This window comes from Haliotis cracherodii, unplaced genomic scaffold (assembly GCF_022045235.1).
Source record: "Haliotis cracherodii isolate W230 unplaced genomic scaffold, xgHalCrac1.p SCAF_15, whole genome shotgun sequence".
In the NCBI taxonomy this organism is placed as follows: Eukaryota; Metazoa; Mollusca; class Gastropoda; order Lepetellida; family Haliotidae; genus Haliotis; species Haliotis cracherodii.
This window is the reverse complement of record NW_027266270.1, coordinates 9,439,430-9,456,958: the sequence shown is the minus strand read 5'-3', so window position 1 is coordinate 9,456,958 and position 17,529 is coordinate 9,439,430. Positions and strand designations below refer to the sequence as shown.

Genomic DNA, 17,529 nt, shown 5'->3' with positions numbered 1-17,529 from the left:
AACATGCCAGAGATGTGTGACGTCACCTTTCTCGTTGGGAAGGAGAAGGCTCCTGTTCATGGAGTCAAAGCCATAATGGCTACACGAAGCAGGTAAGATATTCTACAAAACAATAATCCATTAAAAAGGTCAGAACAATAATAAGTGTATGTTTAAGTAGAGTACATTTGGCTCTTATACCCTGTGAATGTACTCAACATGGGAACAATTTTTGGACTGTTTGTGTTTAAATATCGTCTTCAATTTTTTCTTTCTTTTCTCTAGGTACATGTATCAGCTTTTGCTTCAACATCAGAAACAGTCCTCCGTTGAGCGACCCAAGACCAAAAAGATCAAAGACTCACCCTTTTCACAGAAACTCACCATCACCATTCCTGACTACCACATTGGAGACTTTCAGGCGTTTCTCAAATTCGTCCACTCAGGGAAAGCTAACATCGGTTTTAACAATGTGATTGGTAAGTACTATCTTCATTTGTTTAACTGGGATATTCATTTCAACACAAAAGTATGGCCATTCCACTAATCGTGATGACACATGCGCGAAACACACACAATTATCCATAACATGAACTTCACCTTCATGATAATATTTTATCAAACACATTACAATATGTCCTCGGTTCTTTCAGGATTACTCTGTGCATCTGTGGAATTTGGATTCTCCGACCTACGAACGGCCTGTATGCAGTTTATCCAGAGATGTCAAAGTCAGGGACATGGTCTAGCCCTTCTGGATTTAGCCTGGACCTACCAACATAAACGACCAGCACAGAAACTCATCTGCCAGGTATGTAGCTTGAGATGCTCTTGGCATTGACCACACTTGGGCCACACGCATGATAAACGTATATGTAATTGATTTGGTTGAGGAACATTTCAAGGAACCGAATGATTTTTAAGGGATTGATAAATATAGACTGCAAAGAACTTCGAATATTAGATGATCAAATAGTCTTTATTGCTGTTCTAATTTTGGATACTTTACTCTTTTCCAGCTGTCGTGTGTAACCAGATGAAAACCGCAACCGAGCTTACATGAAGGTTCCCAACAGTAGGATCAATATCCACACTACATTCTCTGTTCCCAACGAGAGGATGAACCAACAGCAGCAAGCCTGTTGTTCAAGATGACGAAGACGACGAAATGAAGAAGAAGACACCAGTCACTGTCGCTCAGTCCCATAACGTTTAGAGCGTCACAAAGCTGTGGTTGACGAAGACGAAGATAAAGTCACCAAGACACTCTGTGTGTGAAGACAATAGCATTGTCAAACACGATTCTTGACTTGCACATTGTACGTTGTTGTTAATGTGAAGGAACAAAGCATACCGACAAGTACTTAACAGTGTCATCGTACTTATGTTCCTTGCCAGTGTCAGTGTGAATGTATAAAAATAGCGACACATGTTATGTATTACTATGTTCATTAAACAGTATTGGCAGAAAATATGAACCTGTTTAAGTTTTACATTTCCACATTGCTTGCATGGTGACAGTTTATGTTGTAACAATGAACAGATACAATACATTCAAGAACATGTATTATCATATATTATTTCAACTGAGCATTACAGGAACTGCGATTTAATCAGAATTACGATTTTTTTCTAAAAAATAAAATGTTACAAAAATACCAAATACATATCCATTCATTTTCATTGTTGACATGTGTGGCCTCGACCACCGCATTTCTGTATGCACAGTTGCGTCCAGAATCCAGTGTTTGTTGGTTTGAATCTAGATTTAGAAGTTGTACGCCATTTGCGGCTTTCCTTCCATATTTAGCTGAAATACTGCATATTTTATCTCATTAATAAAGGACACATTGTTGTCAACTGTATCTGCAAAGAGCTTTCGTGGTAAAAAGAACTTGAACACGCATGTTAATGTCATTAGCTCATTTGTATATAATTAGGTGTAACGTATGTTGCACATGTAAATTTTAATGATCTTTGATATTTCAAACGTACGTCTGAGACAATACAACACTAAAGAGTTGTTTTTTTCTGAGAGTGCATGTAACCATAATTAGAAAGTGTGGAAAGTTGAAGCTTTTCTTAGGCTTTACGTAAATGATTATTTGAGAATGGTTGAAATAAAATTATTGCTTGAAATCAAACTGGATTGGAAAACAAGCCCATGTCTTATGTTGATGCCAATCCATTACAAGCTATTCTGCACGGGATATCAGTGTATGAGCTGTGATTTCATAGGAAGCACATATAGCCTGGCATTCAGATGTTAATTCAATAACACGACTCAACAATGGAAGGTTTTGCTTATAAGATACTAGTATGTGTTTGAACAATGAACCCTAATTGCTTCATTTAATGTGACAGATGTAACGATGCACAGACTGAATGAAATCTACCCTTTTACTTACCGATTTTTGCAACATTTCCATATTCCACTTAGGATCTTACGGTCACAAGATCGTATCCAATTGGATAACAAACATATTATTTCTATGTGTGTACTAATATTGACATCCAAATAAATAATGAGTTGTAGTTTCGCAAGTAGCGCCACAAGAGCAGGATGACTTATTTGAAATCATTCTATGAGCTCTGTGTAAGCTGAGATCACTACAAGCTAATCGTAGTCGCGAATGCATTGCGTGGCAGAATCTATTGTAGCAAATGCTGGAAATAACAAAGGAAACATGTATTGACATTATTGTCTCAGAACCATTTCATGTCACTGGCAACTGTCTCTGGCTTTTCGGAAGTCAGAGCGGACCATGTGTATCAATAATGTCATCACTACAAGTCTCATGTGCCATTTCCTGATAATGTGCACGTGGTCTTTGTGTTTTCAAAGGTTCTAGTTATATGTGACACGTTGGAAGATTGTTCATCAAAGCGCCTTGATTGCCAATCAATTTGTTTAAAAAACATGTACCACTTGACTAGCTTGTCTACAACATCTATCAGCAATCGTACAATCACACATTCAATTAATGATTAAACAATACTCCTCACTGTGCATATCATCTATAGCCAAGCCCTCAACTCAACAAATCGCTGCGCCTCCGCTCAATCCCAAATGATGTGGTTATGTGTCACGAGTAATCCGGAGTACAATAAAGTTCAGTTCAGCAAACTGTTTGTTTGACGAATCACACGATGAAATGACTTTGGCTGACACAAATTTTATTGAAATAGCAGGGTGTCATTTGCACACATGAACAATAAAAAATCATTTGACACTCTAACTTTGTTGTCATATCACACTTGCACTTGAAAAAATTGAAACAAAAAAGATCAGTTATATATTTATACACTGTTCAATAACAGAACTATTTTAGTTCAATTTTATTTCAATAAGGAAATCACAATGGCTGTTTTCAGTGAGTGGAATCTATAACGCTAGACATTTATATTTCAAGTGCAAATAATTCACGTACGTATACAGGTAGATAATGTATAATTCCATCAACATACCGTTACTACATTTACATCATTAGCATCTAAAAGTTCCACTCGCATTAAACATAACTTGACTCCAAATGGATCCTTAATAACATAATACCATTTATCACCGACAAATGAACACGTATATCGTAAATCCTTAAATAATCAAACACCCGAAACACATCATCACCCAAACTCTATTATCTCGGTGTTTTGACAACAGACGACATTACCGTAGAACACTTATTCTTAGATTGGTCACGTGATGTCAGCTCATTAACAAGTGCAGCACGTGCCACTAGCAAAATGTGCTAAGCTGAAGCCTTCGTGTCAACATTGACTTAATCCTGACATGTAGTTGTAGTAATGACTCTGTCATTTGTGTTGTGATACGCAAAGGTATAAAGCTGGTCTGGTAGAGGAAGAAGGCATTCCAATCTTGGAAACATTACATCGAGATACATACTTAGATCTTTAGATTCGCCGAGTTTAACCAAATATCAGTTCTGTCTTTCATTATCAATAAGATCTACTAACAAGTAACATGAATCATTACGATTCCCGACTTTGTCTTCTGGACTCTTCGGCCATGGAAACTATTGACCACACTGGTCATGACGCAGACGGTGAGACATTTGCATTATTCACTTTTATCACATCAGGATAATAATTCCTTGATGGTTTTTTCAAAGTATATTTCAAGGACACATTTTGTTCATGAAACAACACTCAGCTTTACTAACATTTGCAACAAATGAAATATTATTTCATAACTGATTTGTTTTCTTATTCCAGCTGAAGGTACCTCTTCAGGCTATGACTCAAGCGACTACTCCTCTGATGAAGGCGTCAGCACGACCTCGAAGTCAAGATCTTTCAGCCAATCCAGCTCTCACCCCTCACAGTCCTCCGGTCGGGGTGACGTCATGATGCTTAAAAGCACAGGGGACTTACAGGACAGTCTCTCCCTCATCCTAAACATGCCAGAGATGTGTGACGTCACCTTTCTCGTTGGGAAGGAGAAGGCTCCTGTTCATGGAGTCAAAGCCATAATGGCTACACGAAGCAGGTAAGATATTCTACAAAACAATAATCCATTAAAAAGGTCAGAACAATAATAAGTGTATGTTTAAGTAGAGTACATTTGGCTCTTATACCCTGTGAATGTACTCAACATGGGAACAATTTTTGGACTGTTTGTGTTTAAATATCGTCTTCAATTTTTTCTTTCTTTTCTCTAGGTACATGTATCAGCTTTTGCTTCAACATCAGAAACAGTCCTCCGTTGAGCGACCCAAGACCAAAAAGATCAAAGACTCACCCTTTTCACAGAAACTCACCATCACCATTCCTGACTACCAGATTGGAGACTTTCAGGCGTTTCTCAAATTCGTCCACTCAGGGAAAGCTAACATCGGTTTTAACAATGTGATTGGTAAGTACTATCTTCATTTGTTTAACTGGGATATTCATTTCAACACAAAAGTATGGCCATTCCACTAATCGTGATGACACATGCGCGAAACACACACAATTATCCATAACATGAACTTCACCTTCATGATAATATTTTATCAAACACATTACAATATGTCCTCGGTTCTTTCAGGATTACTCTGTGCATCTGTGGAATTTGGATTCTCCGACCTACGAACGGCCTGTATGCAGTTTATCCAGAGATGTCAAAGTCAGGGACATGGTCTAGCCCTTCTGGATTTAGCCTGGACCTACCAACATAAACGACCAGCACAGAAACTCATCTGCCAGGTATGTAGCTTGAGATGCTCTTGGCATTGACCACACTTGGGCCACACGCATGATAAACGTATATGTAATTGATTTGGTTGAGGAACATTTCAAGGAACCGAATGATTTTTAAGGGATTGATAAATATAGACTGCAAAGAACTTCGAATATTAGATGATCAAATAGTCTTTATTGCTGTTCTAATTTTGGATACTTTACTCTTTTCCAGCTGTCGTGTGTAACCAGATGAAAACCGCAACCGAGCTTACATGAAGGTTCCCAACAGTAGGATCAATATCCACACTACATTCTCTGTTCCCAACGAGAGGATGAACCAACAGCAGCAAGCCTGTTGTTCAAGATGACGAAGACGACGAAATGAAGAAGAAGACACCAGTCACTGTCGCTCAGTCCCATAATGTTTAGAGCGTCACAAAGCTGTGGTTGACGAAGACGAAGATAAAGTCACCAAGACACTCTGTGTGTGAAGACAATAGCATTGTCAAACATGATTCTTGACTTGCACATTGTACGTTGTTGTTAATGTGAAGGAACAAAGCATACCGACAAGTACTTAACAGTGTCATCGTACTTATGTTCCTTGCCAGTGTCAGTGTGAATGTATAAAAATAGCGACACATGTTATGTATTACTATGTTCATTACACAGTATTGGCAGAAAATATGAACCTGTTTAAGTTTTACATTTCCACATTGCTTGCATGGTGACAGTTTATGTTGTAACAATGAACAGATACAATACATTCAAGAACATGTATTATCATATATTATTTCAACTGAGCATTACAGGAACTGCGATTTAATCAGAATTACGATTTTTTTTAGAAAATAAAATGTTACAAAAATACCAAATACATATCCGTTCATTTTCATTGTTGACATGTGTGGCCTCGACCACCGCATTTCTGTATGCACAGTTGCGTCCAGAATCCAGTGTTTGTTGGTTTGAATCTAGATTTAGAAGTTGTACGCCATTTGCGGCTTTCCTTCCATATTTAGCTGAAATACTGCATATTTTATCTCATTAATAAAGGACACATTGTTGTCAACTGTATCTGCAAAGAGCTTTCGTGGTAAAAAGAACTTGAACACGCATGTTAATGTCATTAGCTCATTTGTATATAATTAGGTGTAACGTATGTTGCACATGTAAATTTTAATGATCTTTGATATTTCAAACGTACGTCTGAGACAATACAACACTAAAGAGTTTTTTTTTCTGAGAGTGCATGTAACCATAATTAGAAAGTGTGGAAAGTTGAAGCTTTTCTTAGGCTTTACGTAAATGATTATTTGAGAATGGTTGAAATAAAATTATTGCTTGAAATCAAACTGGATTGGAAAACAAGCCCATGTCTTATGTTGATGCCAATCCATTACAAGCTATTCTGCACGGGATATCAGTGTATGAGCTGTGATTTCATAGGAAGCACATATAGCCTGGCATTCAGATGTTAATTCAATAACACGACTCAACAATGGAAGGTTTTGCTTATAAGATACTAGTATGTGTTTGAACAATGAACCCTAATTGCGTCATTTAATGTGACAGATGTAACGATGCACAGACTGAATGAAATCTACCCTTTTACTTACCGATTTTTGCAACATTTCCATATTCCACTTAGGATCTTACGGTCACAAGATCGTATCCAATTGGATAACAAACATATTATTTCTATGTGTGTACTAATATTGACATCCAAATAAATAATGAGTTGTAGTTTCGCAAGTAGCGCCACAAGAGCAGGATGACTTATTTGAAATCATTCTATGAGCTTTGTGTAAGCTGAGATCACTACAAGCTAATCGTAGTCGCGAATGCATTGCGTGGCAGAATCTATTATAGCAAATGCTGGAAATAACAAAGGAAACATGTATTGACATTATTGTCTCAGAACCATTTCATGTCACTGGCAACTGTCTCTGGCTTTTCGGAAGTCAGAGCGGACCATGTGTGTCAATAATGTCATCACTACAAGTCTCATGTGCCATTTCCTGATAATGTGCACGTGGTCTTTGTGTTTTCAAAGGTTCTAGTTATATGTGACACGTTGGAAGATTGTTCATCAAAGCGCCTTGATTGCCAATCAATTTGTTTAAAAAACATGTACCACTTGACTAGCTTGTCTACAACATCTATCAGCAATCGTACAATCACACATTCAATTAATGATTAAACAATACTCCTCACTGTGCATATCATCTATAGCCAAGCCCTCAACTCAACAAATCGCTGCGCCTCCGCTCAATCCCAAATGATGTGGTTATGTGTCACGAGTAATCCGGAGTACAATAAAGTTCAGTTCAGCAAACTGTTTGTTTGACGAATCACACGATGAAATGACTTTGGCTGACACAAATTTTATTGAAATAGCAGGGTGTCATTTGCACACATGAACAATAAAAAATCATTTGACACTCTAACTTTGTTGTCATATCACACTTGCACTTGAAAAAATTGAAACAAAAAAGATCAGTTATATATTTATACACTGTTCAATAACAGAACTATTTTAGTTCAATTTTATTTCAATAAGGAAATCACAATGGCTGTTTTCAGTGAGTGGAATCTATAACGCTAGACATTTATATTTCAAGTGCAAATAATTCACGTACGTATACAGGTAGATAATGTATAATTCCATCAACATACCGTTACTACATTTACATCATTAGCATCTAAAAGTTCCACTCGCATTAAACATAACTTGACTCCAAATGGATCCTTAATAACATAATACCATTTATCACCGACAAATGAACACGTATATCGTAAATCCTTAAATAATCAAACACCCGAAACACATCATCACCCAAACTCTATTATCTCGGTGTTTTGACAACAGACGACATTACCGTAGAACACTTATTCTTAGATTGGTCACGTGATGTCAGCTCATTAACAAGTGCAGCACGTGCCACTAGCAAAATGTGCTAAGCTGAAGCCTTCGTGTCAACATTGACTTAATCCTGACATGTAGTTGTAGTAATGACTCTGTCATTTGTGTTGTGATACGCAAAGGTATAAAGCTGGTCTGGTAGAGGAAGAAGGCATTCCAATCTTGGAAACATTACATCGAGATACATACTTAGATCTTTAGATTCGCCGAGTTTAACCAAATATCAGTTCTGTCTTTCATTATCAATAAGATCTAACAACAAGTAACATGAATCATTACGATTCCCGACTTTGTCTTCTGGACTTTTCGGCCATGGAAACTATTGACCACACTGGTCATGACGCAGACGGTGAGACATTTGCATTATTCACTTTTATCACATCAGGATAATAATTCCTTGATGGTTTTTTCAAAGTATATTTCAAGGACACATTTTGTTCATGAAACAACACTCAGCTTTACTAACATTTGCAACAAATGAAATATTATTTCATAACTGATTTGTTTTCTTATTCCAGCTGAAGGTACCTCTTCAGGCTATGACTCAAGCGACTACTCCTCTGATGAAGGCGTCAGCACGACCTCGAAGTCAAGATCTTTCAGCCAATCCAGCTCTCACCCCTCACAGTCCTCCGGTCGGGGTGACGTCATGATGCTTAAAAGCACAGGGGACTTACAGGACAGTCTCTCCCTCATCCTAAACATGCCAGAGATGTGTGACGTCACCTTTCTCGTTGGGAAGGAGAAGGCTCCTGTTCATGGAGTCAAAGCCATAATGGCTACACGAAGCAGGTAAGATATTCTACAAAACAATAATCCATTAAAAAGGTCAGAACAATAATAAGTGTATGTTTAAGTAGAGTACATTTGGCTCTTATACCCTGTGAATGTACTCAACATGGGAACAATTTTTGGACTGTTTGTGTTTAAATATCGTCTTCAATTTTTTCTTTCTTTTCTCTAGGTACATGTATCAGCTTTTGCTTCAACATCAGAAACAGTCCTCCGTTGAGCGACCCAAGACCAAAAAGATCAAAGACTCACCCTTTTCACAGAAACTCACCATCACCATTCCTGACTACCAGATTGGAGACTTTCAGGCGTTTCTCAAATTCGTCCACTCAGGGAAAGCTAACATCGGTTTTAACAATGTGATTGGTAAGTACTATCTTCATTTGTTTAACTGGGATATTCATTTCAACACAAAAGTATGGCCATTCCACTAATCGTGATGACACATGCGCGAAACACACACAATTATCCATAACATGAACTTCACCTTCATGATAATATTTTATCAAACACATTACAATATGTCCTCGGTTCTTTCAGGATTACTCTGTGCATCTGTGGAATTTGGATTCTCCGACCTACGAACGGCCTGTATGCAGTTTATCCAGAGATGTCAAAGTCAGGGACATGGTCTAGCCCTTCTGGATTTAGCCTGGACCTACCAACATAAACGACCAGCACAGAAACTCATCTGCCAGGTATGTAGCTTGAGATGCTCTTGGCATTGACCACACTTGGGCCACACGCATGATAAACGTATATGTAATTGATTTGGTTGAGGAACATTTCAAGGAACCGAATGATTTTTAAGGGATTGATAAATATAGACTGCAAAGAACTTCGAATATTAGATGATCAAATAGTCTTTATTGCTGTTCTAATTTTGGATACTTTACTCTTTTCCAGCTGTCGTGTGTAACCAGATGAAAACCGCAACCGAGCTTACATGAAGGTTCCCAACAGTAGGATCAATATCCACACTACATTCTCTGTTCCCAACGAGAGGATGAACCAACAGCAGCAAGCCTGTTGTTCAAGATGACGAAGACGACGAAATGAAGAAGAAGACACCAGTCACTGTCGCTCAGTCCCATAACGTTTAGAGCGTCACAAAGCTGTGGTTGACGAAGACGAAGATAAAGTCACCAAGACACTCTGTGTGTGAAGACAATAGCATTGTCAAACATGATTCTTGACTTGCACATTGTACGTTGTTGTTAATGTGAAGGAACAAAGCATACCGACAAGTACTTAACAGTGTCATCGTACTTATGTTCCTTGCCAGTGTCAGTGTGAATGTATAAAAATAGCGACACATGTTATGTATTACTATGTTCATTACACAGTATTGGCAGAAAATATGAACCTGTTTAAGTTTTACATTTCCACATTGCTTGCATGGTGACAGTTTATGTTGTAACAATGAACAGATACAATACATTCAAGAACATGTATTATCATATATTATTTCAACTGAGCATTACAGGAACTGCGATTTAATCAGAATTACGATTTTTTTTAGAAAATAAAATGTTACAAAAATACCAAATACATATCCGTTCATTTTCATTGTTGACATGTGTGGCCTCGACCACCGCATTTCTGTATGCACAGTTGCGTCCAGAATCCAGTGTTTGTTGGTTTGAATCTAGATTTAGAAGTTGTACGCCATTTGCGGCTTTCCTTCCATATTTAGCTGAAATACTGCATATTTTATCTCATTAATAAAGGACACATTGTTGTCAACTGTATCTGCAAAGAGCTTTCGTGGTAAAAAGAACTTGAACACGCATGTTAATGTCATTAGCTCATTTGTATATAATTAGGTGTAACGTATGTTGCACATGTAAATTTTAATGATCTTTGATATTTCAAACGTACGTCTGAGACAATACAACACTAAAGAGTTTTTTTTTCTGAGAGTGCATGTAACCATAATTAGAAAGTGTGGAAAGTTGAAGCTTTTCTTAGGCTTTACGTAAATGATTATTTGAGAATGGTTGAAATAAAATTATTGCTTGAAATCAAACTGGATTGGAAAACAAGCCCATGTCTTATGTTGATGCCAATCCATTACAAGCTATTCTGCACGGGATATCAGTGTATGAGCTGTGATTTCATAGGAAGCACATATAGCCTGGCATTCAGATGTTAATTCAATAACACGACTCAACAATGGAAGGTTTTGCTTATAAGATACTAGTATGTGTTTGAACAATGAACCCTAATTGCGTCATTTAATGTGACAGATGTAACGATGCACAGACTGAATGAAATCTACCCTTTTACTTACCGATTTTTGCAACATTTCCATATTCCACTTAGGATCTTACGGTCACAAGATCGTATCCAATTGGATAACAAACATATTATTTCTATGTGTGTACTAATATTGACATCCAAATAAATAATGAGTTGTAGTTTCGCAAGTAGCGCCACAAGAGCAGGATGACTTATTTGAAATCATTCTATGAGCTTTGTGTAAGCTGAGATCACTACAAGCTAATCGTAGTCGCGAATGCATTGCGTGGCAGAATCTATTATAGCAAATGCTGGAAATAACAAAGGAAACATGTATTGACATTATTGTCTCAGAACCATTTCATGTCACTGGCAACTGTCTCTGGCTTTTCGGAAGTCAGAGCGGACCATGTGTGTCAATAATGTCATCACTACAAGTCTCATGTGCCATTTCCTGATAATGTGCACGTGGTCTTTGTGTTTTCAAAGGTTCTAGTTATATGTGACACGTTGGAAGATTGTTCATCAAAGCGCCTTGATTGCCAATCAATTTGTTTAAAAAACATGTACCACTTGACTAGCTTGTCTACAACATCTATCAGCAATCGTACAATCACACATTCAATTAATGATTAAACAATACTCCTCACTGTGCATATCATCTATAGCCAAGCCCTCAACTCAACAAATCGCTGCGCCTCCGCTCAATCCCAAATGATGTGGTTATGTGTCACGAGTAATCCGGAGTACAATAAAGTTCAGTTCAGCAAACTGTTTGTTTGACGAATCACACGATGAAATGACTTTGGCTGACACAAATTTTATTGAAATAGCAGGGTGTCATTTGCACACATGAACAATAAAAAATCATTTGACACTCTAACTTTGTTGTCATATCACACTTGCACTTGAAAAAATTGAAACAAAAAAGATCAGTTATATATTTATACACTGTTCAATAACAGAACTATTTTAGTTCAATTTTATTTCAATAAGGAAATCACAATGGCTGTTTTCAGTGAGTGGAATCTATAACGCTAGACATTTATATTTCAAGTGCAAATAATTCACGTACGTATACAGGTAGATAATGTATAATTCCATCAACATACCGTTACTACATTTACATCATTAGCATCTAAAAGTTCCACTCGCATTAAACATAACTTGACTCCAAATGGATCCTTAATAACATAATACCATTTATCACCGACAAATGAACACGTATATCGTAAATCCTTAAATAATCAAACACCCGAAACACATCATCACCCAAACTCTATTATCTCGGTGTTTTGACAACAGACGACATTACCGTAGAACACTTATTCTTAGATTGGTCACGTGATGTCAGCTCATTAACAAGTGCAGCACGTGCCACTAGCAAAATGTGCTAAGCTGAAGCCTTCGTGTCAACATTGACTTAATCCTGACATGTAGTTGTAGTAATGACTCTGTCATTTGTGTTGTGATACGCAAAGGTATAAAGCTGGTCTGGTAGAGGAAGAAGGCATTCCAATCTTGGAAACATTACATCGAGATACATACTTAGATCTTTAGATTCGCCGAGTTTAACCAAATATCAGTTCTGTCTTTCATTATCAATAAGATCTAACAACAAGTAACATGAATCATTACGATTCCCGACTTTGTCTTCTGGACTCTTCGGCCATGGAAACTATTGACCACACTGGTCATGACGCAGACGGTGAGACATTTGCATTATTCACTTTTATCACATCAGGATAATAATTCCTTGATGGTTTTTTCAAAGTATATTTCAAGGACACATTTTGTTCATGAAACAACACTCAGCTTTACTAACATTTGCAACAAATGAAATATTATTTCATAACTGATTTGTTTTCTTATTCCAGCTGAAGGTACCTCTTCAGGCTATGACTCAAGCGACTACTCCTCTGATGAAGGCGTCAGCACGACCTCGAAGTCAAGATCTTTCAGCCAATCCAGCTCTCACCCCTCACAGTCCTCCGGTCGGGGTGACGTCATGATGCTTAAAAGCACAGGGGACTTACAGGACAGTCTCTCCCTCATCCTAAACATGCCAGAGATGTGTGACGTCACCTTTCTCGTTGGGAAGGAGAAGGCTCCTGTTCATGGAGTCAAAGCCATAATGGCTACACGAAGCAGGTAAGATATTCTACAAAACAATAATCCATTAAAAAGGTCAGAACAATAATAAGTGTATGTTTAAGTAGAGTACATTTGGCTCTTATACCCTGTGAATGTACTCAACATGGGAACAATTTTTGGACTGTTTGTGTTTAAATATCGTCTTCAATTTTTTCTTTCTTTTCTCTAGGTACATGTATCAGCTTTTGCTTCAACATCAGAAACAGTCCTCCGTTGAGCGACCCAAGACCAAAAAGATCAAAGACTCACCCTTTTCACAGAAACTCACCATCACCATTCCTGACTACCAGATTGGAGACTTTCAGGCGTTTCTCAAATTCGTCCACTCAGGGAAAGCTAACATCGGTTTTAACAATGTGATTGGTAAGTACTATCTTCATTTGTTTAACTGGGATATTCATTTCAACACAAAAGTATGGCCATTCCACTAATCGTGATGACACATGCGCGAAACACACACAATTATCCATAACATGAACTTCACCTTCATGATAATATTTTATCAAACACATTACAATATGTCCTCGGTTCTTTCAGGATTACTCTGTGCATCTGTGGAATTTGGATTCTCCGACCTACGAACGGCCTGTATGCAGTTTATCCAGAGATGTCAAAGTCAGGGACATGGTCTAGCCCTTCTGGATTTAGCCTGGACCTACCAACATAAACGACCAGCACAGAAACTCATCTGCCAGGTATGTAGCTTGAGATGCTCTTGGCATTGACCACACTTGGGCCACACGCATGATAAACGTATATGTAATTGATTTGGTTGAGGAACATTTCAAGGAACCGAATGATTTTTAAGGGATTGATAAATATAGACTGCAAAGAACTTCGAATATTAGATGATCAAATAGTCTTTATTGCTGTTCTAATTTTGGATACTTTACTCTTTTCCAGCTGTCGTGTGTAACCAGATGAAAACCGCAACCGAGCTTACATGAAGGTTCCCAACAGTAGGATCAATATCCACACTACATTCTCTGTTCCCAACGAGATGATGAACCAACAGCAGCAAGCCTGTTGTTCAAGATGACGAAGACGACGAAATGAAGAAGAAGACACCAGTCACTGTCGCTCAGTCCCATAACGTTTAGAGCGTCACAAAGCTGTGGTTGACGAAGACGAAGATAAAGTCACCAAGACACTCTGTGTGTGAAGACAATAGCATTGTCAAACATGATTCTTGACTTGCACATTGTACGTTGTTGTTAATGTGAAGGAACAAAGCATACCGACAAGTACTTAACAGTGTCATCGTACTTATGTTCCTTGCCAGTGTCAGTGTGAATGTATAAAAATAGCGACACATGTTATGTATTACTATGTTCATTACACAGTATTGGCAGAAAATATGAACCTGTTTAAGTTTTACATTTCCACATTGCTTGCATGGTGACAGTTTATGTTGTAACAATGAACAGATACAATACATTCAAGAACATGTATTATCATATATTATTTCAACTGAGCATTACAGGAACTGCGATTTAATCAGAATTACGATTTTTTTTAGAAAATAAAATGTTACAAAAATACCAAATACATATCCGTTCATTTTCATTGTTGACATGTGTGGCCTCGACCACCGCATTTCTGTATGCACAGTTGCGTCCAGAATCCAGTGTTTGTTGGTTTGAATCTAGATTTAGAAGTTGTACGCCATTTGCGGCTTTCCTTCCATATTTAGCTGAAATACTGCATATTTTATCTCATTAATAAAGGACACATTGTTGTCAACTGTATCTGCAAAGAGCTTTCGTGGTAAAAAGAACTTGAACACGCATGTTAATGTCATTAGCTCATTTGTATATAATTAGGTGTAACGTATGTTGCACATGTAAATTTTAATGATCTTTGATATTTCAAACGTACGTCTGAGACAATACAACACTAAAGAGTTTTTTTTTCTGAGAGTGCATGTAACCATAATTAGAAAGTGTGGAAAGTTGAAGCTTTTCTTAGGCTTTACGTAAATGATTATTTGAGAATGGTTGAAATAAAATTATTGCTTGAAATCAAACTGGATTGGAAAACAAGCCCATGTCTTATGTTGATGCCAATCCATTACAAGCTATTCTGCACGGGATATCAGTGTATGAGCTGTGATTTCATAGGAAGCACATATAGCCTGGCATTCAGATGTTAATTCAATAACACGACTCAACAATGGAAGGTTTTGCTTATAAGATACTAGTATGTGTTTGAACAATGAACCCTAATTGCGTCATTTAATGTGACAGATGTAACGATGCACAGACTGAATGAAATCTACCCTTTTACTTACCGATTTTTGCAACATTTCCATATTCCACTTAGGATCTTACGGTCACAAGATCGTATCCAATTGGATAACAAACATATTATTTCTATGTGTGTACTAATATTGACATCCAAATAAATAATGAGTTGTAGTTTCGCAAGTAGCGCCACAAGAGCAGGATGACTTATTTGAAATCATTCTATGAGCTTTGTGTAAGCTGAGATCACTACAAGCTAATCGTAGTCGCGAATGCATTGCGTGGCAGAATCTATTATAGCAAATGCTGGAAATAACAAAGGAAACATGTATTGACATTATTGTCTCAGAACCATTTCATGTCACTGGCAACTGTCTCTGGCTTTTCGGAAGTCAGAGCGGACCATGTGTGTCAATAATGTCATCACTACAAGTCTCATGTGCCATTTCCTGATAATGTGCACGTGGTCTTTGTGTTTTCAAAGGTTCTAGTTATATGTGACACGTTGGAAGATTGTTCATCAAAGCGCCTTGATTGCCAATCAATTTGTTTAAAAAACATGTACCACTTGACTAGCTTGTCTACAACATCTATCAGCAATCGTACAATCACACATTCAATTAATGATTAAACAATACTCCTCACTGTGCATATCATCTATAGCCAAGCCCTCAACTCAACAAATCGCTGCGCCTCCGCTCAATCCCAAATGATGTGGTTATGTGTCACGAGTAATCCGGAGTACAATAAAGTTCAGTTCAGCAAACTGTTTGTTTGACGAATCACACGATGAAATGACTTTGGCTGACACAAATTTTATTGAAATAGCAGGGTGTCATTTGCACACATGAACAATAAAAAATCATTTGACACTCTAACTTTGTTGTCATATCACACTTGCACTTGAAAAAATTGAAACAAAAAAGATCAGTTATATATTTATACACTGTTCAATAACAGAACTATTTTAGTTCAATTTTATTTCAATAAGGAAATCACAATGGCTGTTTTCAGTGAGTGGAATCTATAACGCTAGACATTTATATTTCAAGTGCAAATAATTCACGTACGTATACAGGTAGATAATGTATAATTCCATCAACATACCGTTACTACATTTACATCATTAGCATCTAAAAGTTCCACTCGCATTAAACATAACTTGACTCCAAATGGATCCTTAATAACATAATACCATTTATCACCGACAAATGAACACGTATATCGTAAATCCTTAAATAATCAAACACCCGAAACACATCATCACCCAAACTCTATTATCTCGGTGTTTTGACAACAGACGACATTACCGTAGAACACTTATTCTTAGATTGGTCACGTGATGTCAGCTCATTAACAAGTGCAGCACGTGCCACTAGCAAAATGTGCTAAGCTGAAGCCTTCGTGTCAACATTGACTTAATCCTGACATGTAGTTGTAGTAATGACTCTGTCATTTGTGTTGTGATACGCAAAGGTATAAAGCTGGTCTGGTAGAGGAAGAAGGCATTCCAATCTTGGAAACATTACATCGAGATACATACTTAGATCTTTAGATTCGCCGAGTTTAACCAAATATCAGTTCTGTCTTTCATTATCAATAAGATCTAACAACAAGTAACATGAATCATTACGATTCCCGACTTTGTCTTCTGGACTCTTCGGCCATGGAAACTATTGACCACACTGGTCATGACGCAGACGGTGAGACATTTGCATTATTCACTTTTATCACATCAGGATAATAATTCCTTGATGGTTTTTTCAAAGTATATTTCAAGGACACATTTTGTTCATGAAACAACACTCAGCTTTACTAACATTTGCAACAAATGAAATATTATTTCATAACTGATTTGTTTTCTTATTCCAGCTGAAGGTACCTCTTCAGGCTATGACTCAAGCGACTACTCCTCTGATGAAGGCGTCAGCACGACCTCGAAGTCAAGATCTTTCAGCCAATCCAGCTCTCACCCCTCACAGTCCTCCGGTCGGGGTGACGTCATGATGCTTA

At 37.5% G+C, this 17,529-nt stretch overlaps 4 protein-coding genes across 4 annotated transcripts; all 4 read left to right on the top strand.

Moving 5' to 3' along the window:
- Positions 1-3: 3 nt before the first annotated feature.
- On the top strand, positions 4-4,347 carry LOC139462678 (serine-enriched protein-like). Its single transcript, XM_071244506.1, has 4 exons — positions 4-92; positions 265-458; positions 633-790; positions 4,213-4,347. Exons 1-4 carry the CDS (start codon positions 4-6, stop codon positions 4,345-4,347), a joined length of 576 nt encoding a protein of 191 aa, XP_071100607.1.
- A 50-nt stretch (positions 4,348-4,397) lies between these two features.
- LOC139462677 (serine-enriched protein-like) lies at positions 4,398-8,739 on the top strand. Its single transcript, XM_071244505.1, has 4 exons — positions 4,398-4,486; positions 4,659-4,852; positions 5,027-5,184; positions 8,605-8,739. Exons 1-4 carry the CDS (start codon positions 4,398-4,400, stop codon positions 8,737-8,739), a joined length of 576 nt encoding a protein of 191 aa, XP_071100606.1.
- A 50-nt stretch (positions 8,740-8,789) lies between these two features.
- LOC139462676 (serine-enriched protein-like) lies at positions 8,790-13,131 on the top strand. The gene is made up of 4 exons (XM_071244504.1): positions 8,790-8,878; positions 9,051-9,244; positions 9,419-9,576; positions 12,997-13,131. The coding sequence occupies exons 1-4, from the start codon at positions 8,790-8,792 to the stop codon at positions 13,129-13,131; spliced, it is 576 nt and encodes a 191-aa protein (XP_071100605.1).
- A 50-nt stretch (positions 13,132-13,181) lies between these two features.
- Positions 13,182-17,523, top strand: LOC139462675 (serine-enriched protein-like). Its single transcript, XM_071244503.1, has 4 exons — positions 13,182-13,270; positions 13,443-13,636; positions 13,811-13,968; positions 17,389-17,523. The coding sequence occupies exons 1-4, from the start codon at positions 13,182-13,184 to the stop codon at positions 17,521-17,523; spliced, it is 576 nt and encodes a 191-aa protein (XP_071100604.1).
- Positions 17,524-17,529: the final 6 nt, after the last annotated feature.